This window comes from Oncorhynchus keta, chromosome 10 (genome assembly GCF_023373465.1).
Source record: "Oncorhynchus keta strain PuntledgeMale-10-30-2019 chromosome 10, Oket_V2, whole genome shotgun sequence".
Taxonomy (NCBI): Eukaryota; Metazoa; Chordata; class Actinopteri; order Salmoniformes; family Salmonidae; genus Oncorhynchus; species Oncorhynchus keta.
The window spans coordinates 71,417,566-71,441,105 of NC_068430.1; the positions used below are offsets into that span (position 1 = coordinate 71,417,566).

Here is a 23,540-nt window from a genome sequence, read left to right on the forward strand (position 1 = left end):
GAGAGAGAGAGAGAGAGAGAGAGAGAGAGAGAGAGAGAGAGAGAGAGAGAGAGAGAGTGGGAGTAGAGTCAGAAAGAGAGAGAGTGAGGGTAGTCAGAGAGAGAGAGCGAGAGAGAGAGAGAGAGAGAGAGAGAGAGAGAGAGAGAGAGAGACAGACAGAGATCGAGAGAGGGAGAGGGGAGAGAGAGAGAGAGATCGAGAGAGGGAGAGAGAGAGAGAGAGGTCTGGCCAAGGCTGAAATAGGGATCATATGTTCCTGTCTTACAGCACTCATCATCACACAGCTCCGCATCAGGGAGCCCTGGTAACACAACACATTTCCTACAGACAAAACACAGGGGGGAGTCGAGGGGAGGGGCATGTGTGTGTGTTCCCCAAACTAGCCTCCACCTGAAGACCCTGAGGCCGTGGCGTTGGGGTTGTGAAGACAAACACTGAAACAGAACACCCAGCCAGGAGCCCTACAGGGACACACACTCACACACACCCATTACCCAACCTGTCCCGTCCACTCCTTATCTCACAGCCCCCGACTACCCCACACCTCCTCCTCCCCAACACACACACCTTTATCCCCAGCCCACATTCCACAGCAGCAGCCCCCTCCGCCCCTGGGACGCTGTGCTCTGTTCCAAGTCTGCCCTGGCACGGTCCACAGAGGGGTGTCCTCCGGCACCGCTTGCCAAGTCAAAGACCCTTTCATGTTCAGCTCAGCCTGCATGCTCGGGCTAGTAAAGTGTTAGCAAACACACAGACACACACACACTGATACCTTCATACACTCACACACTGATACACAGCCCCCGACTACCCCATACACTCACACACTGATACCCCCATACACTCACACATTGATACCCCCATACACTCACACACTGATACCCCCATACACTCACACACTGATACCCCCATACACTCACACACTGATACCCCCATACACTCACACACTGATACCCCCATACACTCACACACTGATACCCCCATACACTCACACACTGATATCCACACACACACTTGGACACTCGGATTCATTCAAGTGCACCAACACTCACTAACCAAACAACAAAGCCTGCTGGTGAATCTCTGTAGACAACATGTGTGTGTGTATTTAGGACTCAGGCTTTGGAATACAACATTCTTCATGAACAATTCATATTCAAAACATGAATGTGGCTCTATGGTTAAAACGTACTATTAGAACCCAGGTGTGTACGTTATTGGAGGAGGAGGTACAGTAGCATCATTACTCATCTGTAACAAGTTCTTCTCACAGAGAAAATAAGACATTTTAGAAGGGGGGAAACATCTCCCTCTACTTCAAATCTGAATGATACAAACAGAAGGATATACACACTCTGTCTCTGCACTTTGAATTCTCCGTCACACAAGGGACAGATATGTCACCAACGAGGATTCAGACTCCTTCACCACGACACAGCCCTTCCACTGCCCAACCCCCAACCCCCACCCTCAGTCCCTCATCCAGGCCTGACAGACGCCCCCAGTGAAAGAGGGGGCGGATGGGGGACTGGTGGGAGAAAGGTGGCATGGTGCCAACACAGCCTGGATAAATACCTTTGTTCCCCCAGAAACAGGATGGGCAGAAAGTAGGCTCAGCTAACGAAGACACACTAAACCACTAGTCTGGTGTATGTTTGGTCAAAATATCATGTCTTTCCTTCCTTAAAGGGAAGGTTTGGTAGGGTGTTGGATGGTTATAATGTGAGTTCTTTTCTCCCTTAAAGGGAAGGTTTGGTGGGATGTTGGATGGTTAAAATGTGAGTCCTTTTCTGTGCCTGGCCATGTCTGTATCTGTGCCTGGCCATGTCTGTATCTGTGCCTGGCCATGTCTGTATCTGTGCCTGGCCATGTCTGTATCTGTGCCTGGCCATGTCTGTATCTGTGCCTGGCCATGTCTGTATCTGTGCCTGGCCATGTCTGTATCTGTGCCTGGCCATGTCTGTATCTGTGCCTGGCCATGTCTGTATCTGTGCCTGGCCATGTCTGTATCTGTGCCTGGCCATGTCTGTATCTGTGCCTGGCCATGTCTGTATCTGTGCCTGGCCATGTCTGTATCTGTGCCTGGCCATGTCTGTATCTGTGCCTGGCCATGTCTGTATCTGTGCCTGGCCATGTCTGTATCTGTGCCTGGCCATGCCTGTGCCTGACCCTGCCTGTGCCTGACCATGTCTGTGCCTGACCATGTCTGTATCTGTGCCTGACCCTGCCTGTGCCTGGCCATGTCTGTGCCTGACCATGTCTGTATCTGTGCCTGGCCATGCCTGTGCCTGACCCTGCCTGTGCCTGACCATGTCTGTGCCTGACCATGTCTGTGTCTGTGCCTGACCCTGTCTGTGTCTGTGCCTGACCCTGCCTGTGCCTGACCATGTCTGTGCCTGATCATGTCTGTGCCTGATCATGTCTGTGCCTGACCATGTCTGTGCCTGACCCTGTCTGTGCCTGACCATGTCTGTGTCTGTGCCTGACCCTGTCTGTGCCTGACCCTGTCTGTGCCTGACCATGTCTGTGCCTGACCATGTCTGTGACTGACCCTGTCTGTGCCTGACCATGTCTGTGACTGACCCTGTCTGTGCCTGACCATGTCTGTGACTGACCCTGTCTGTGCCTGACCATGTCTGTGCCTGACCATGTCTGTGCCTGACCCTGTCTGTGCCTGACCATGTCTGTGCCTGACCCTGTCTGTGCCTGACCATGTCTGTGCCTGACCATGTCTGTGCCTGACCATGTCTGTGTCTAACCCTCTCTGTGTCTCTGTCTGTGCCTGACCCTCTCTGTGTCTGTGCCTGACCATGTCTGTCTGTGCCTGACCATGTCTGTGCCTGACCCTGTCTGTGCCTGACCATGTCTGTGTCTGTGCCTGACCCTGTCTGTGCCTGACCCTGTCTGTGCCTGACCATGTCTGTGCCTGACCATGTATGTGTCTGTGCCTGGCCATGTCTGTGTCTGTGCCTGACCATGTCTGTGCCTGACCATGTCTGTGTCTGTGCCTGACCCTGTCTGTGCCTGACCCTGTCTGTGCCTGACCATGTCTGTGCCTGACCATGTATGTGTCTGTGCCTGGCCATGTCTGTTCCTGACCATGTCTGTAACTGTGCCTGGCCATGCCTGTGCCTGACCATGTCTGTGTCTGTGCCTGACCATGTCTGTTTCTGACCATGTCTGTGTCCGTGCCTGACCCTGTCTGTGTCTGTGCCTGACCATGTCTGTCTGTGCCTGACCATGTCTGTGCCTGACCCTGTCTGTGCCTGACCATGTCTGTGTCTGTGCCTGACCCTGTCTGTGCCTAACCATGTCTGTGTCTGTGCCTGACCATGTCTGTTTCTGACCATGTCTGTGTCTGTGCCTGACCCTGTCTGTGTCTGTGCCTGACCCTGTCTGTGCCTGACCATGTCTTTGTCGGTGCCTGACCCTGTCTGTGCCTGACCATGTCTGTGTCTGTGCCTGACCCTGTCTGTGCCTGACCATGTCTGTGTCTGTGCCTGACCCTGTCTGTGCCTGACCATGTCAGTGTCTGTGCCTGACCATGTCTGTGTCTGACCATGTCTGCGTCTGTGCCTGACCATGTCTGTGTCTGTGCCTAACCCTGTCTGTGTCTGTCTGTGCCTGACCCTCTATGTGTCTGTGTCTGACCCTCTCTGTCTGTGTCTGTGCCTGACCATGTCTGTGTCTGACCATGTCTGCGTCTGTGCCTGACCATGTCTGTGTCTGTGCCTAACCCTGTCTGTGTCTGTCTGTGCCTGACCCTCTCTGTGTCTGTGTCTGACCCTCTCTGTCTGTGTCTGACCCTCTCTGTGTCTGTGCCTGACCCTCTCTGTGTCTGTGTCTGACCCTGTCTGTGTCTGATGCTGACCCTGTCTGATCCTGACCCTGACCCTGTGTCTGTGCCTGACCCTGTATGTGCGTCTGTCTGTGCCTGACCCTCTCTGTGTCTGTGTCTGACCCTGTCTGTGTCTGATCCTGACCCTGTCTGATCCTGACCCTGTCTGTGTCTGACCCTGTGTCTGTGCCTGACCCTGTATGTGTGTCTGTCTGTGCTGACCCTCTCTGTGTCTGTGTCTGACCCTCTCTGTCTGTGTCTGTGCCTGACCCTCTCTGTGTCTGTGCCTGACCCTCTCTGTGTCTGTGTCTGACCCTGTCTGTGTCTGATGCTGACCCTGTCTGATCCTGACCCTGACCCTGTGTCTGTGCCTGACCCTGTATGTGCGTCTGTCTGTGCCTGACCCTCTCTGTGTCTGTGTCTGACCCTGTCTGTGTCTGATCCTGACCCTGTCTGATCCTGACCCTGTCTGTGTCTGACCCTGTGTCTGTGCCTGACCCTGTATGTGTGTCTGTCTGTGCCTGACCCTCTCTGTGTCTGTGCCTGACCCTCTCTGTGTCTGTGCCTGACCCTCTCTGTGTCTGATCCTGACCCTCTCTGTGTCTGATCCTGACCCTCTCTGTGTCTGATCCTGTGTCTGTGCCTGACCCTGTATGTGTGTCTGTCTGTGCCTGACCCTCTCTGTGTCTGATCCTGACCCTCTCTGTGTCTGTGCCTGGCCATGTCTGTGCCTGACCCTTTATGTGTCTCTGTCTGTGCCTGACCCTCTCTGTGTCTGTGCCTGACCCTGTCTGTGTCTGTGCCTGACACTGCCTGTGCCTGACCATGTCTGTGCCTGACCATGTCTGTGCCTGACCCTGTCTGTGTCTGACCCTGTGTCTGTGCCTGACCCTGTCTGTGTCTATGTCTGTGCCTGACCCTCTCTCTGTCTATGTCGGACCATGTGTCTGTGCCTGACCCTGTCTGTATCTGACCCTGAGCCTGTCTGTGTCCTTCTGATAATCTGCTCTGTTAATAATGTGGAGCCGGCCTGTGTGTCCCTGTGCATATCTTAAGTTGTTTATCATGCAAATGGGGGTACGCTGTTCTGTTCTGTCTGCTCCTCCTAATGGTCCATAACACAAACAAACACACACACACACACATACAGGATTACATTTTTCATAGAGAGACATCAGCACTGTTGGACTCTGCATTTCAAAAAGGGGATTGTGTGTGTGTGTGTGTGTGTGTGTGTGTGTGTGTGTGTGTGTGTGTGTGTGTGTGTGTGTGTGTGTGTGTGTGTGTGTGTGTGTGTGTGTGTGTGTGTGTGTGTGTGTGTGTGTGTGTGTGTGTGTGTGTGTGTGTGTGTGTGTGTGTGTGTGTGTGGCTGTGGCGCTCTCTCTATCTCTCTCTCTCTCTCTCTTTATCTCTCTCTCTCTCTTTATCTCTCTCTCTCTCTCTGGACAAGGAGGATAGCAACAAACTCATAAGATGAGCGTGAGGATGACGAAGAAAGCCTTCATCAATCTCACTTCACGCAACACCACACACAAGCACAAACATACTCACACCACACACACTCACACCACATACACTCACACATGATCCATGAGACTTGTACTGTTAATAACAGGCCATTGCATAACGTTAGTGACCCAGTGATATCATGTGGAGACGTTACGCATCAAGATCTAAATGAGCATAGAAAGATTGTAGAGGCAGCTGACTAGAGCCAAGAGGCATAGTGGGCCTGTGTGTGTGTGTGTGTGTGTGTGTGTGTGTGTGTGTGTGTGTGTGTGTGTGTGTGTGTGTGTGTGTGTGTGTGTGTGTGTGTGTGTGTGTGTGTGTGTGTGTGTGTGTGTGTGTGTGTGTGCGTGCGTGCGTGCTTACGTGCGTGCGTGCGTGTGTGTCTTGCTTAACAAACGGAAGCATAATTACTGATAAAATACAAGAGGTCATTAGATTTGACAGAAGAGAGGATAACTAGACCACCCAACACAGATAGCTGTATTGTACATGGAGCTATATCTAGGCCTATGGGGTCCATACCCACAGACACTGTATTGTACATTAAAGGGATACTTCGGGATTTTGGCAATGAGTCCATTTATCTACTTCCCCCAAGTCAGATGAACTCGTGGATACCATTTTTACGTCTCTGTGTTCAGTATGAAGGAAGTTAGAGTTAGTTTCGGGAGCCAATGCTAACTAGCGTAATGACTGGAGTCATTACACTAACACTAGTTAGTAATTGAGCTAGCGATAGTTAGCAACTTCCTTCAAATTGCATGCAGAGGCGTAAAAATGGTATCCACAAGATCATTAGACTCAGGGGAAGTACTGTAGATAAAGGTCCTCATTGCCAAAATCCCAAAGTAACCCTTTATGCTATATCTAGGTCTTTGAGGTCCATACCAATAGACACTGTATTGTACATGGAGCTGTGTTTGCCTATACCCCACTGTATTGTACATGGAGCTGTGTGTTTGCCTATACCCCACTGTATTGTTCATGGAGCTGTGTGTTTACCTATTCCCCACTGTATTGTTCATGGAGCTGTGTGTTTACCTATTCCCCACTGTATTGTACATGGAGCTGTGTGTTTACCTATACCCCACTGTGTTGTACATGGAGCTGTGTGTTTACCTATACCCCACTGTATTGTACATGGAGCTGTGTGTTTACCTATACCCCACTGTATTGTACATGGAGCTGTGTGTTTACCTATATCCCACTCTATTGTACATGGAGCTGTGTGTTTGCCTATATCCCACTCTATTGTACATGGAGCTGTGTGTTTACCTATACCCCACTGTGTTGTACATGGAGCTGTGTGTTTACCTATTCCCCACTGTATTGTACAGGGAGCTGTGTGTTTACCTATACCCCACTGTGTTGTACATGGAGCTGTGTGTTTACCTATACCCCACTGTGTTGTACATGGAGCTGTGTGTTTACCTATACCCCACTGTGTTGTACAGGGAGCTGTGTGTTTACCTATACCCCACTGTGTTGTACATGGAGCTGTGTGTTTACCTATACCCCACTGTGTTGTACATGGAGCTGTGTGTTTACCTATACCCCACTGTATTGTACATGGAGCTGTGTGTTTACCTATACCCCACTGTGTTGTACATGGAGCTGTGTGTTTACCTATACCCCACTGTATTGTACATGGAGCTGTGTGTTTACCTATACCCCACTGTGTTGTACATGGAGCTGTGTGTTTACCTATACCCCACTGTGTTGTACATGGAGCTGTGTGTTTACCTATACCCCACTGTATTGTACATGGAGCTGTGTGTTTACCTATACCCCACTGTGTTGTACATGGAGCTGTGTGTTTACCTATACCCCACTGTATTGTACATGGAGCTGTGTGTTTACCTACACCCCACTGTATTGTACATGGAGCTGTGTGTTTACCTATACCCCACTGTATTGTACATGGAGCTGTTTGTTTACCTATACCCCACTGTATTGTACATGGAGCTGTGTGTTTACCTATACCCCACTGTGTTGTACATGGAGCTGTGTGTTTACCTACACCCCACTGTGTTGTACATGGAGCTGTGTGTTTACCTACACCCCACTGTGTTGTACATGGAGCTGTGTGTTTACCTACACCCCACTGTGTTGTACATGGAGCTGTGTGTTTACCTATACCCCACTGTGTTGTACATGGAGCTGTGTGTTTACCTATACCCCACTGTGTTGTACAGGGAGCTGTGTGTTTACCTATACCCCACTGTGTTGTACAGGGAGCTGTGTGTTTACCTATACCCCACTGTGTTGTACATGGAGCTGTGTGTTTACCTATACCCCACTGTGTTGTACATGGAGCTGTGTGTTTACCTATACCCCACTGTATTGTACATGGAGCTGTGTGTTTACCTATACCCCACTGTATTGTACATGGAGCTGTGTGTTTGCCTATACCCCACTGTATTGTACATGGAGCTGTGTGTTTACCTATACCCCACTGTGTTGTACATGGAGCTGTGTGTTTACCTATACCCCACTGTATTGTACATGGAGCTGTGTGTTTACCTACACCCCACTTTATTGTACATGGAGCTGTGTGTGTTGCCTATTGGGTATTTGTCATTTGGAGAACCCTCACTGATAAAACATTGAACTGAAAACCAGCCTGACATTGATGAGTTCAATGCAGCATACTACTTTTCTTTATACTAAAGCCCGCATTTCTATCCATAATTGTTTTTAGAAATGTTTATAATAATTCAAAAAGTAAAATTAAACTGTCAAACACACAAAGTTATTTTCCACCAACGTCTGTAAGACAGAACTATTTGTTTGAGCTGCTCATCATGGTTTTTTCTCTCGCTTGCCTCATTTAGCTGTGGTTAGACAACCGCCGTAAGAAGTCCTTAATTAACTAAATGAAGACTAAGAGAACCCTGACAATTAGCGGCTCGAGCAGGATTCCTCAAATAAATGCCTCTTCCATGACAGTTCACCGTAATTACTTTCCTACACGTTTTTTAAACTTATTTTATATTTTAGCGCCAGAGTATGAGTTGGCAGGCATGTATTTGAGGGGAAGAGATATGTCTCTGTGAAAACCACAGCGAGATGGAGATACATCTATCGAGACCACATGAGACGGAAACTAGGCTTGCGTCCCAAGTGGCACTTTATTCCCTATACAGTGCACTACTTTTGATCAGAGCCCACTATATATGGGTCCTGTATCAAAAGTAGTGCACTGTATAGGGAATATGGTTCCGTTTGGGACGCAGCCCTTTCTCTCTTTTCCCGTCTCTCTCTCCCTCTCTCTTTCTTTAGGAGAGTAGAATGGGAGTTATATTGGGCTTCTATCCCCATTTCAGAGATAAACTCAACAACCCTACACCAGGCAGTGCAGTAAGAACGTCATATCTCGTGGATATCCATCGCCACCAGTCAAAATTGAACCCAACTCGAAGTCCATCTGCTCTGTGCAGTTTGGACTGTAAATCCTTTTTGTGGTCTATGATCCAATAACCTTGCTTTTAAACGTCACCAAAACAAAGGCACTTACTCACAACTAGGGTTGTAAAATTCCCAGGTTTTCACAAAACAATCCCGTTGGGAGAACAACGGTTGGAGGAATCCCTGTTTATTCCTTCCTGATTCCGGGATTCCTCCAACCTGGATTTCTGGAAACCTTAGGGATTTTGCAACCCTACTCACAACGTTAAAGTACCATCCAAGTATCGTCAACACCCAAACCTTACAGTAAACCTCAGACCCAAACACCTTGCTTGTCGCTTAAGTTCTTTACATCGGCAGCCCTGTTTGTTATGATCATCATCATCGTCGTCATGGTGACGTCATTACCTGTGATATTCTCCTGCTTGAGGATAATTCCGTGGGTGGGCGTCGATAAACAATCCTCATCATCGTTGCGCGGCGACACCTGAACGGCTACCTCCATAGGGCGTCTCGACGAGTGTTTGTCTCGGCATTTGTTTGAGGGGGGACGGGGAACGGCGAGGGGAACGGCGGACGGCGACCGCCTGTGCCCATCGTCTAACGTCTTGTCCGTGCAGGGGGCGCCGCGGCACTGCCGCCTCTTGTGCTCGATGAAGAGCAGGATGTGGGCAAGAGGGAAGCGGGCGTGGCACTGGCCACAGGTGAGCAGGTCCTGGTCCCCCTTGAGGAAGATCCTGTCGTCCCCATGCTGCCCCAGCCTGGGGTGGTCCTCGTGCTCCTCGTCTGGGGGGAGAACGGCCGACAGGGGCTCAGCTGGAGAGGGGAGATAGACAGTTACACTTCTATACAGAATACATGACAGGGTTAAAATCTACATAGAGGACTATGACATTTCATCCAAGGCAGCTGACAAACTGTGGAGGAGAGTTAGATACTTTATAGACCGTGGACACAAAACACTGATTGAGATCTACACTCAAGTATAATTTCAAGGAAGAGTGAGACACAGTATATAGGTTATTATAGTGTTGCAAATCTGCATATGCATCTCTTGCTATCGTTTTCAGGACTATTATTACTGATAATATAGAAGGCACAACCAACGAAGAGAGAGGAATGAACATCCAGTAGCAGGATCGTATAATCATATTCAATTCTATTACAGTCCTATCGTTTTAACTACTACTTTCAGTGTTATTGTCATGATAATCTAGAAGGCATCTGTGGTTTATAGTGATTGCATTTCCAGGTGATGCACTGTCTTAGAAAAGATATGAGAGACAGATTTGAAAGGGGGGGAAGGAAGGAAAGTAGGGAGAAAGGAAGAAGACTTAGACAAGATTACAGCACTGTTTTTCGATAAGCCTGCCAGTGACACCGTTCAGTCAGCGTGCTGCTCGCTGCCTGAACGATTAAGGCGCTTGACCCTCTTTATTGTGCTGCCAATCTCGCGTTTTTAATGAACCTAACACCTCGGAGAATCAAAAAATAGATTCTAATTTGAGTTCAAGATGATTGGACCCCATTTCCGTTAAAAGTGCTGGGATCTCGTGAACCGAGGTTAGATATTGAGGGGTGTATGTGGAGTAGGTCCCTGAAGTATACAGGCAGTCAAGGAGCATTTTTTTTAAATAGTTCATCTAGCTACAGTAAACGACATCTCGAGGCCCAACTGGGATGTTAAGATAAAATGTGATGAATTCTCGCTGTCTGTTCTGAACCTTAAATTCTGTGTCAGGTCAGACGAGAAGGAGGCGGGGAGGAGGGGCTGAAGGAATATTTTTCCTTTTAATTTGAGTTGAATTCCTACAGCTTATGCTGTCAGGACATAGCAGTCTGACTGAGGTTCTGTGCGAAAAAGTCTACCTTCAAACCCAAATAATCAAATTTGTTGTATCGGCAACTGGTTACGAAAAAACATTTTTTAAGTATATATTATTCCTCAACATCCAAGTGAGCACCAGAATTTCAACTGACTGAACTTAATCAAATAACTACTGAAATTAGGCAATAGGCTATTTAAATAGCTATTACCTAATTATAACATGGTAATGATCAAGTTCCCTAGCTGCTATTGCAGGGATTCATACAACGCAGCCAATATGGACAAGGAGGAATCTTACCTGAACGGAAGCTGTTTTTCAATAGGCCATAACGAGCTATTCAAATAGTTCAAACTATGCATGTAAATAACAGAGTATTCCATTTGAATATTATTACCATGCATTTGCCAGTAAGGCTGTAATCCTATAGGCCTATATGTCTGTCTCATTTGTCATATTTGAATGATGAACTAGGTCCCTCGTCAGAATGTGGATATAACTAAGGATTTGGCAATTAGGGTACATTTTTGTCATATTTTGACATTTAATCGAAAGAAACTGTGATAGACTAAGATTTTGTTGAAATCGGGGACTAATATACCTGGAAGAGTGAATAGGCATGCAATATGCTCTAGGGTCCAATATGAGGCTACTTAACTGAAAACGACTCATATCACAGAGGTCGCTCACAGTGGCCTATGGATGTTTGAAATGATGTCACATTTTGCCTACTGATCACTTCTTGCAGAAAATAAAACGTTCTCAGATGGCCATTGTTTTATCTATCTTCGAATGAAATGGAAAATGTGTAAGTCGCTCTGGATAAGAGCGTCTGCTAAATGACTTAAATGTAAATGTAATGTAAATGAAAATACTGAATATCCTTGAAGAAATCTATTGAAATGATTCACTTTTAATTTATTTGGAATACTATAATAGGTCTATTGATTAGATATCACAGTGGCATAACAAGGAACATCACATATACGACCACGAACAACTGCGCTTGGTCTAGCAGGCAACGTAGACAAAGCAATAAAGTAGCCTAGATCAAGTTCAAGTTCATCGACGTGTATGTCCACAATCATATTCTGCCCCCTACCGGCGCCGTCCATAGATATACTACAATTGAAGGCATATGTTACGAGAACCTAATTTGCTCCGATAATTGAATGGTAAAAGAGAAACAACCGGGTGGAAACATTGTAGCGATTTACACAATATGTGGAACAAAACGTTTTATATATATATACGGAAAATCATATTATTAAAACTAGTTTCCAAATTATCTAGCCCCCGATAACGTAAAAAAATTAATGAGCACAGTTGAAATCATGCCATTATACACCACGGCATAAACAGCATAAAAGCAATAGCTTATTGAATATACATGTATAACTCATAAATGACTCTAAAACACAACTTCAGTATGCCAGCCCAAATGTAATAGGTTATTGCATAAAAGCCTCCCGTGTCCCCTCTCTGAAAATGAACCTCTTCGTTAAATGTAACGTAGCGGAGCGTCCAATAGTAGATGTAATCGAACGTCTCCAATTGTTCCAATGCTTATTGTATCCATTCACATTAACTCACGGTGTAAACGATAACAATGTAATTGGATCACTAGGTTATACGCGGGTGCAGTGTTATTCTTGGATCGTGAACTCCTATATCCCTCGATATCAACGCTGGCTACGTTCCACACACGAGGTCTTCTGTATGGGCTATGAGTATGTAAACACCCCGTTCTCCCCATTCAAAAAAAAAGAAAACATCTCTCGAAAAAAATATATACGCTATCAAAACAAATAGTAATAACAAAGTGGAATTGCTTATTTGGAGATACACTTTGCTATTCGTAACGTATTCCATATCGGAAACTGATAGACTAAATATAAATATTCACAGGATACCTTGATAGGCAAAGGTATCCCTCCACTACAGCCCAGATGTCCTTTAATAGCGAAAGAAGCCTGTGTTGTAGCATCGGCACATACATGCAAAATAGCCTTATTCGTTATTGTTTACCAAATATACAATATTTTCCAAGGTCCAACTTTTTTCGATAGAAAGTTATCCAATTCAATGACGGCGTTCTTGACACGCTTTTAGGTTATGTCCACGGGTCCGCGTCAAGTCCAGTTGACAACAAACATTCTCCAAATACATTGAGAAGAGGCTGCTGTGTGTGTTCTTGTTTACCAGATTATAAAAGAAGCAATTTTCAATTCTACTTACGCGAAAACTCCCGCTTGCTCAAGTGCTGGGGTTTGCCTTGCTTGCGGCGAGACATGTTGGTAAGTGGTGGCGTTCAGCTTAGTTCACATTGGCAGAGGCGTGCTACAACGTAATAGACTCCAGATAAAATGTCTTCATCGATGCGTTTGACATCCAAAAAAATGAATTATAGATCACATCACGGTGACGCGCGGGGTACGGGCTGTGCGGCAGTCTTCATGACTTTTTTGAAAAGACAGAGAGAGGGATATGAGCAAAGCCCCCCTGAGCTGCAAGTTCAAGTGCGGACGTGACGTTCCTACGAACTTGAACGTCAGTCGATGGATGGACATAGAGATACAACACATGGGCAGGGCAACGCTGGGGAGGAGGAGGTGGAGAAGGAATAACAAAACCAATGGACAGTCATTACTGGATCCGTATATGAAAAAAGAAAGGGACCCCGAAGACGCCAATGGACAGAGAGATCAGGGGGGCCGGGCCAATAGAGAAGGAGAGAGCGAGAGAGAGATTGGAAATGAACGCGAACCTTGGGAGACAGCACATCCAAGTGGAATGATTCTTGGCAACAAATATTGAGAAAATATAGGACCATTGCATATGATCCTAAGAATAAATATGAACCATTACCCCATTACTGCATGGAAAACAACAATTTATAGCGGAGAGGAAAGAATGCGAGGGCACTTTGCGGATCGATTCAATTGGATATAATGAAGTAAATAGTCCTATTGAATTAATTTTGGATATGGATCTCCGTGCCTTCGGTAAACAATGGGTTAAAGAAACGTATGTTACAATTATACGCTTTATTAAATAGGCTATATTAAGAATGTCATATTTTAGCAGTCCATAGGCTACCACCATATTTTAGCAGTCCATAGGCTACCACCATATTTTAGCAATCCATAGACTACCACCATATTTTAGCAGTCCATAGAATACCACCATATTTTGTCCACTAAATAATACACTAATGTTGGTTCTTGCGCAAAAGCACTCCACATCTTGCATTGACGATATACTATTACGACGTCACATAATAGCCATACATTCCATTTTAAAGGTTAATACATCATAAAATAACTAGGCCTATCAAATCATTGAAGTATATTGGTAGTGATACCATCGGTGTTCCCGATGACTGTCAACACCAATGGGCCAATCACAGGCCTATAACAGGCAGGTTCCTTCATCAAAGTGGACACTTTTGACATTTGAATTTACTTTCAAAACATGTCGACATGAGAAAATAGATATTCGTATTGTTTTTGCTATCAGATGATCTAGTTCACACTATTTACTATTCAATGAAGTAAAATAGCCTACAGTAAAATACAGATATTCTTTAGGCTACAGTATTTAAAAACTGTTAGTATTTGTTTCTCACGGACTTGAGTTGTCATGCCATCTTGAAGACAATTCATAGGCTACACTTCGCAGAAATGTATAATCATATATATATTTGACATTCTTCTCTTCATTGTTTTAATACCCTTTGCAATATTATTTTGTTTTTGAAGTTTAACCTACATTTCCCATATGAACAAAAGTCGACAATAATAAAATGAGTAGCCTAATTAACAAATGTGTTAATTTTGTGCTTTTCCCTCATAAGGAAATGTGTTGGTGTAGTCTAATCCACATGCGTAAAGTTATCGTTGCCCACTGAGCTAAAAAAGAAGAAGATATACGACACATTTCTGTTCATATGGCCCACTGTTAGTGTAATATAGTGTAACATTTCACACAATGTAAACATGCCAATTAAAATGTTTGATACATCGTAACATAACCTAAATGACAGGCGAGTCAAACAAACAAAACAGGCTCAAACTGGAGATGTTATCAGCCTTGCAGAAGTTTTTTAGTTTTAGTTTTTGGAAACGAAATTATTTTAATGTAACCAGTGTGCGCTTCGACAGGCTACTGTTGACAGCTTACTTGCGCTCGGCCTCTGCGTCTTAGGCACCCTGTGGTAGCGTGTAGCCTGCTACTGCACCATCACACGTCTGTCTATACAACGGCGCTTTCTAGCGGTCCTTTGCTAATACTGCGAAGGAGACATTGTTTGAAGCTCACCCTGCACTTTATGTTATCTTCCAGTGGATGATGCTAAAGGATCAGAGTAGAATCCACATCTACCTTGCAAAGTGCTTGCTCCTGTAGGCTATAGTTTACATTAGATACATTTCATCACAGTTCAAATAGCAATTCAACATCGTTTAATTTAAGCTATTTCCTGTGTGCTTTGTACAGATTATTGTATTATTAATGAATTGTTATCATCAATTCGGTCTTCTAATTGGAACCCGTTCTACTTCGATGTGCGCATAAATTAACAGCGGTTGCCTGGATATTAAACTAAGGGACGGTCCCATGTCCAGAACATCCGGCGATGATCCACGCAGCGAGGGTCCCCAGCCCGGGGCCTACGGTGAGGATCCGCAGTCCGGAGCATCCGGCGATGATCCACGGGTCAGTGCTGCAAGAGCGGACTCAGTGTAAAGAAGGGGGGTGGCGTCCAGAACCAAAGCCGCCACCAAGGTTAGATACCCAACCAGACCCTCCCATATAGGTTTAAGTTTGCGGCCGGGAGTCCATACTGTCACGCACTGTCCTTAGTTATCTTTGTTTTCTTTATTATTTGGTTAGGTCAGGGTGTGACATGGGTGGTTTGTTTAGTTTTTGTATTGTCTAGGGGGTTTTGTATGTCTAGGTGTTTGTCTATGGTTGCCTAGAATGGTTCTCAATCAGAGGCAGCTGTTTATCATTGTCTCTGATTGGGAACCATATTTAGGTAGCCATATTCCTTGGTTATTTTGTGGGTTGCTATTCTGTTTAGTTGCCTGTCTGCACTAGTCATATTAGCTTCACGGTTCGTTTTGTTGTTTTGTTCAGTGTTCGTTCTTCTATTAAATAAGTGTACGCTTACAATGGTCTCCTCATTATGACAACTGTGACACTCATTTCATACAAGCACATTTGTTTCCATGAGAGGTTCTCAATAGGCCTGCTCAACTCCCGTCTTCCATCCTCTCCTCGCTTCAAATTGAAAAAGGTCAAAGGTAACAGAGAGGAGCCAGTCATCTGTATGTATATATATAGTGCCTTCAGAAAGTATTCATACCCCTTGACTTATTCCACATTCTGTTGTGTTACAGCCTGAATTCAAAATGGATGAAATATTTTCTTCTCACCCATCTACACGCAATGCCCCACAATGACAATGTGAAAATGTTTAGAAATGTTAGCAAATTTATTGAAAATGAAATACAGAAATATCTCATTTACATAAGTATGCACACCCCGTGTTAGAATCCCCTTTGGCAGAGATGACAGCTGTGAGTCTTTCTTGGTAAGTTTCTAAGAGCTTTGTACACCTGGGTTGAACAATATTTGCACATGATTATTTTCAAAATGTGTCAAGCTCTGTCAAGTTGGTTGTTGATCGTTGATCTTGCCATAGATTTTCAAGACGATTTAAGTCAAAACTGTAACAAGGCCACTCAGGAACATTCAATGTCATCTTGGTAAGCAACTCCAGTGTATATCTGGCCTTGTGTTAAAGGTTATTGTCGTCCTGAAAGGTGAATTTGTCTCCTAGTGTCTGTTGGAAAACAGACTGAACCAGCTTTTCCTTCAGGACTGCCTGTGCTTAGCTACATTCCATTTATTTTTATCCTAAAAACCTCCCTAGTCCTTGCCAATGACAAGCATTCTCATAACGTGATGCAGCCATCATCATGATTGAAAATATGAAGAGGTACTTTCAGGACATAAAGTTAATTTCTTAGCCAATTTTTTGCAGTATTACTTTAGTGTGTTATTGCAAACAGGATTCACGTTTTGGAATATTTTTTATTCTGTACAGGCTTCCTTCTTTTCAGAATTAGATGTTCATCCATGTTTGTTCCAAACTCCACACTTGACGTCTTTACGGTTAAGTTTAGGCATTAACTCTGCATTTTTAAGGTTAGGGTTACATTTTGGCATTAACTCTGAATGGTTAAGGTAAGTGTTAATGTTTGGGATAGGCTTAAAACAAAATGAAATACAAAAAAATAATTATATCACTGGACTTGAACGTGCAACCTTTCATATTAAAGGCAGATGCTTAAGCCCATCTAATTAATTAATAACTTCACCATGCTCAAAGGGATATTGTGACGACCCTCCCTCTCTGTCTGCGGTATTCTCTCTTTGTTCTTGTTTCCTTATTAGGATGCCGGTGGGCGGAGTTGGGAGGGTCGTCAGCTACATAGGAAACACCTGAGCCCGGGGTCTCCCAGGATAAATAGACCTCTTCCCCATTCATGGAGGAGACTCTCTCCATGCAGACACCTTTAAAGATTTTGTTGTGTATCTTGGTGGCCTTTTGGTTGTTTGCTTTGGCACCTTTCAACACCCTGCATTATCACATTCATGCATGCAAAACACTCACTTACACTACTGATTACACACACCATTGTATATTGTACTTCGTTTACTTTATTTAATAAATGTATGTTTTGTTTCTCCTTATCTCCACGTTGTCTCCCTTTTGTTACGGGCTTTGAGCAGGTTCGTGACAAGATTCAATGTCTTCTTTTTTTAATCCATCTTCTTTGTGAGGCATCGGAAAACCTCCCTGGTCTTTGTGATTGAATCTGTGTCTGAAATTCAATGCTCGACTGAGGGACCTTACAAATAATTGTCTGTGTGGGGTACAGAGATGAGGTAGTCATTCAAAAAAGTTTGCTTTGCAACAGACACTGGGAGACAAATTCACCTTTCAGCAGGACACTAACCTAAAACACAAGGCCAAATCTACACTGGAGTTGCTTACCAAGTTGACATTGAATGTTTTTGAGTGGCCTAGTTACAGTTTTTACTTAAATCGACTTGAAAATCTACGGCAAGACTTGGAAATGCTTGTCTATCAATGATCAACAACCAACTTGACAGAGCTTGAAGAATTTAAAAAATAATTATGTGCAAATATTGTACAAATCCAGGTTTTCACTTTGTCATTATGGGGTATTGTGTGTAGATGGGTGAGAATAATATAGATATTTTTAGTCAATTTAGAATTCAGGCAGTAACACAACAACATGTGGTATAATTCAAGGGTTATGAATACTTTCTGAAGGCAATGAGCATTTTTGTCTCTGACTGTCTGTCCGTCTGAGTGTCTGCTCCTCTCTCGTCTACCCCCGCCTGTGTGCCTGACCGTTCTCCAGTCGAAGCCCGTGTCACAGTGAGCCAGGAATGATGGATGACAATCGAGCCAGACACGGAGTGAGCAAGATAAGATTGCATTGTACAGCTGAAAAATCTATAGTGAATAGAGACTAAAACAAGACCTACGTCCCACTGGTATGGCAGGCTGCCAGGTCCAATCCCCCAACCCCCTCCATCACCACTAACACCTGTCCTAGGGGGTGGCATGCTGCCCACATGGGGGAGAGGAGTCACCTAGCTGGGGGTTTCCTTCTTAGGACAGTTGGGGGAGGAATAAAACAGATATGAGTAAAAAGTAGTCAGTGGACCACACTAAGTCAAATATGTGTTCGAAAAAAAGAACCGTGTTTGTTTAATACAATAATAACATTCTTCATTGAACTTCCAGTCTTTCTCTATTCACAAGTTTTCAGGTCTATAAAAAAATAAAATAATGGTCCATAGCTTTCCTATGTGTCCTCCAACAGACTCACAGAAGACCGTGGCTGGGTTTCAATCCAGCAAGATGTTCTCTCCCCCCTGCACTCGTTCTCTCCCTGTCTCACTGTCAGGACTGGTCGAACTGGATAGGGGAAAGCAATGTGGAGCTGTTTCTTTTACCTAGGTGGAGCTGTTTCTTTTACCTAGGTGGAGCTGTTTCCTAGGTGGAGCTGTTTCTTTTACCTAGGTGGAGCTGTTTCCTAGGTGGAGCTGTTTCTTTTACCTAGGTGGAGCTGTTTCCTAGGTGGAGCTGTTTCTTTTACCTAGGTGGAGCTGATTCCTAGGTGGAGCTGTTTCTTTTACCTAGGTGGAGCTGTTTCTTTTACCTAGGTGGAGCTGTTTCCTAGGTGGAGCTGTTTCTTTTACCTAGGTGGAGCTGTTTCCTAGGTGGAGCTGTTTCTTTTACCGAGGTGGAGCTGTTTCCTAGGTGGAGCTGTTTCTTTTACCGAGGTGGAGCTGTTTCTTTTACCTAGGTGGAGCTGTTTCCTAGGTGGAGCTGTTTCTTTTACCTAGGTGGAGCTGTTTCCTAGGTGGAGCTGTTTCTTTTACCGAGGTGGAGCTGTTTCCTTTACCGAGGTGGAGCTGTTTCTTTTACCGAGGTGGAGCTGTTTCTTTTACCGAGGTGGAGCTGTTTCTTTTACCTAGGTGGAGCTGTTTCTTTTACCGAGGTGGAGCTGTTTCTTTTACCGAGGTGGAGCTGTTTCCTAGGTGGAGCTGTTTCTTTTACCGAGGTGGAGCTGTTTCCTAGGTGGAGCTGTTTCTTTTACCTAGGTGGAGCTGTTTCCTTTACAGAGGTGGAGCTGTTTCTTTTACCTAGATGGAGCTGTTTCCTAGGTGGAGCTGTTTCTTTTACCGAGGTGGAGCTGTTTCTTTTACCTAGGTGGAGCTGTTTCCTAGGTGGAGCTGTTTCTTTTACCGAGGTGGAGCTGTTTCTTTTACCTAGGTGGAGCTGTTTCTTTTACCGAGGTGGAGCTGTTTCCGAGGTGGAGCTGTTTCTTTTACCTAGGTGGAGCTGTTTCCTAGGTGGAGCTGTTTCTTTTACCGAGGTGGAGCTGTTTCCTAGGTGGAGCTGTTTCTTTTACCGAGGTGGAGCTGTTTCCTAGGTGGAGCTGTTTCTTTTACCGAGGTGGAGCTGTTTCTTTTACCTAGGTGGAGCTGTTTCCTAGGTGGAGCTGTTTGTTTTACCGAGGTGGAGCTGTTTCCTAGGTGGAGCTGTTTCTTTTACCTATACAGTAACATGCAGACCCATAAAAAGGAGTGAACAAGGTCAGAGAAGGAGGAACATCTTTCTGGAATGAAACACAGCCAACTTGGCTTGGTTCTGGGGCAGTGGACCCTCTCCCCATAAACTAGAATACAGTGTCACTACCCAGCACCGGAGTAAGTATTGCTTTCTCTCTCTTTCCTAAATGCTTTTTACAATAACAGCAGTGGAATGGGACTTTAATGACTAGTTTTATGCCCTGATTAATATGGTGGCAGAGAGAGGTCATTAGTGTGTTGAACTGGGCTGTGGTTCTGACTGCTAACGAGGAGAAGGGGGGTGTCCTATGCTGATTCGGTTGAGAAAAACTTCTTCAAGACAGCGCGATCTGTTTGCGGTCCCAGACCTGTTTGAGCTGTCTTGTCAACTCCCATGGACTTTGAGACAAGACAGCACAAACAGGTCTGGGACCACAGGATGTAAAAACATAGTTGTCAGGGAGGAAATAATAATAATAGTAATAATTAGGTGGGCGAATACATTTGTTGTATTTTACACATGTACAGGAGTGTATTATATACATTTGTTGTATTTTACACATGTACAAGAGTGTATTATATACACTTGTCAATTGGAAACTTCCCCAGAGACACCATCTGAGAGCGGGGGATACAGTGACATCGTCAGACAGATAATTATAGTGGAATTATGGTGGTGTATAGTAGTGGTACATTATTGTAATGCTAATATAACAACTCGTAGTCTGTCAATTATGACATTATTTAAATAAAAACTATACTATTGTGAGATGGAATTGCAATTCCATTCTATCCTAACAAGGTTGCATATGATATAATATAAATATAAATATAAATAAAATATATGCCATTTAGCAGACGCTTTTATCCAAAGCGACTTACAGTCATGTGTGCATACATTCTACGTATGGGTGGTCCCGGGAATCGAACCCACTACCCTGGCGTTACAAGCGCCATGCTCTACCAACTGAGCTACAGAAGGACCACATAATATGTTGGGTCATTATACTATTATACTACTGTATCTCCTATTGATCAATCTGGGGTTTGTGGACTGGAGCCAATTGACCGGATAGTTTCTGTCTTGCAGTCTCTGCTCTATCTGACCCGTGACTCAGTGTGGATCGAACATGGAGCGAGAGAGGGATGGAGAGAGGGATGGAGAGAGGGATGGAGAGAGAGATGAAGTAGGAGGAAAAGAAAGAGGACACTTTAAAGAAGAGCATAGACATCAGTGCATTGGAAATTAGTTCATTTCCATTGATCATCTGACGCTTGTTTTACATTTCTGAAATGATCAACCTTGCAATGTTCAACAGACATAATCCTGCTTGGACAAGAGAAAGTGGTACTTACATTGTCAACCAGTAGGTGGCAGTGTGAGTTACTGTATCATGACTACCAGGAACCCCATGTGATTTACCTGGTTCACTCAGAAATACACTCAGATAAGCACATAATGTTGAGCTGAGGGAGGTTTCCACTCTAGATAGAATACATTGATATAACTACATAATGTTGAGCTGAGGGAGGTTTCCACTCTAGATAGAATACATTGAGATAACTACATAATGTTGAGCTGAGGGAGGTTTCCACTCTAGATAGAATACATTGAGATAACTACATAATGTTGAGCTGAGGGAGGTTTCCACTCTAGATAGAATACATTGATATAACTACATAATGTTGAGCTGAGGGAGGTTTCCACTCTAGATAGAATACATTGATATAACTACATAATGTTGAGCTGAGGGAGGTTTCCACTCTAGATAGAATACATTGATATAACTACATAATGTTGAGCTGAGGGAGGTTTCCACTCTAGATAGAATACATTGAGATAACTACATAATGTTGAGCTGAGGAGGTTTCCACTAGAATACATTGAGATAACTGCATAATGTTGAGCATTTCCACTCTACATAGAGATAATAACTACATAATGTTGAGCTGAGGGAGGTTTCCACTCTAGATAGAATACATTGAGATAACTACATAATGTTGAGCTGAGGGAGGTTTCCACTCTAGATAGAATACATTGAGATAACTGCATAATGTTGAGCTGAGGGAGGTTTCCATTCTAGATAGAATACATTGAGATAACTACATAATGTTCAGCTGAGGGAGGTTTCCACTCTAGATAGAATACATTGAGATAACTACATAATGTTGAGCTGAGGGAGGTTTCCACTCTAGATAGAATACATTGAGATATACATAATTGAGATAACTACATAATGTTGAGCTGAGGGAGGTTTTCCACTCTAGATAGAATACATTGAGATAACTACATAATGTTGAGCTGAGGGAGGTTTCCACTCTAGATAGAATACATTAAGATAACTACATAATGTTGAGCTGAGGGAGGTTTCCACTCTAGATAGAATACATTGAGATAACTACATAATGTTGAGCTGAGGGAGGTTTCCACTCTAGATAGAATACATTGAGATAACTACATAATGTTGAGCTGAGGGAGGTTTCCACTCTAGATAGAATACATTGAGATAACTACATAATGTTGAGCTGAGGGAGGTTTCCACTCTAGATAGAATACATTGAGATAACTACATAATGTTGAGCTGAGGGAGGTTTCCACTCTAGATAGAATACATTGAGATAACTACATAATGTTGAGCTGAGGGAGGTTTCCAAGATAGAATACTTGAGATAACTACATAATGTTGAACTGAGGGAGGTTTAATCTCTAGATAGAATACATTGAGATAACTATATTATGTTGAGCTGAGGGAGGTTTCCACTCTAGATAGATTACATTGAGATAACTATATTATGTTGAGCTGAGGGAGGTCTCCACTCTACATAGAATACATTGAGATAACTACATAATGTTGAGCTGAGGAAGGTCTCCAGAGTTTACACTGTAAGTGATCTATGGAATCAGACTTTGAATATCAAGCAGGGAAGTGTTTATACAGCTAAAACTGATGTAGGATATCCATCAATATTATAGCATTATGGTTAATATGGGATCGAGGGACCAGCTTTCTAATTGGTTCCCCAAATGTCGAGAGACAGAGAGAGAGAGAGAGAGAGAGAGAGAGAGAGAGAGAGAGAGAGAGAGAGAGAGACAAGAAGAGAGACAGCGAGCGAGACAGAAAGAGAGAGAGAGAGATAGACAGAGAGAGGGCGAGAGAGACAGACAGAAACAGAGACAGAAGAAAGAGAGAGGGAGAGAGCAACATAGTGACAGACAGAGAGAGAGCCCCCCTGTACAGTAATCAGCATACAGCAGCCAAATTTAATGTATGCGGTGAATGTGTGCGCAGCTAGGAGACAGATTGAACGGTTGTGTGTGTTTATGTGTGTGTATCCGTGCGTGTGCCTGTGTGTGTGTGACAGATTTAAGAGTCATTCTGAGGGGACCTATATAGCAGCAGCAGGGCTGAAGGGCTGAAGGTCCTGGCCTTAGTTAATTATTGACACCATAGAATGCTCAGCTTTGTGTGGGGATCAGCATACATGTTACTTCTTGTTGCCAAAACACACCTCATTATGTAAAGGAGGTATAGGTTTTGAAATGTCTGTCTGTCTGTCTGTCTGTGTGGGGTGTGTTTTAGTTAGGAGAGTAATCTGGTCAGATGTGACACCTTTGGAAACAAGTTTCACTTGAGAGAACGAGAGATACAGAGAGACAGAAAGATTATCAAACTCCTGCCCTTTCTGTCCCTTTTTCACAGTAACCCTGTTTTCAGAGCCGTAGAGGAAGTTTGTTCTTCATTGACAACCTCTCCACCGTACAGGCTATACTCTCT

General features: G+C 44.3%; 1 protein-coding gene across 1 annotated transcript in view; it reads right to left on the minus strand.

Annotated features, from left to right (window-relative positions):
- LOC118379918 (B-cell lymphoma/leukemia 11A-like) overlaps nucleotides 1-13,236 on the minus strand; it is a 51,909-nt gene extending 38,673 nt beyond the window's left edge. The window contains exons 1-2 of the mRNA XM_052527825.1: nucleotides 12,820-13,236; nucleotides 9,164-9,571 (exon numbers count right to left, since the gene is read on the minus strand). Of these exons, the coding sequence (XP_052383785.1) occupies nucleotides 9,164-9,571; nucleotides 12,820-12,874 (463 nt within the window). The 5' untranslated portion in view covers nucleotides 12,875-13,236. The remainder of the gene's footprint in view (nucleotides 1-9,163; nucleotides 9,572-12,819) is intronic.
- Nucleotides 13,237-23,540: the final 10,304 nt, after the last annotated feature.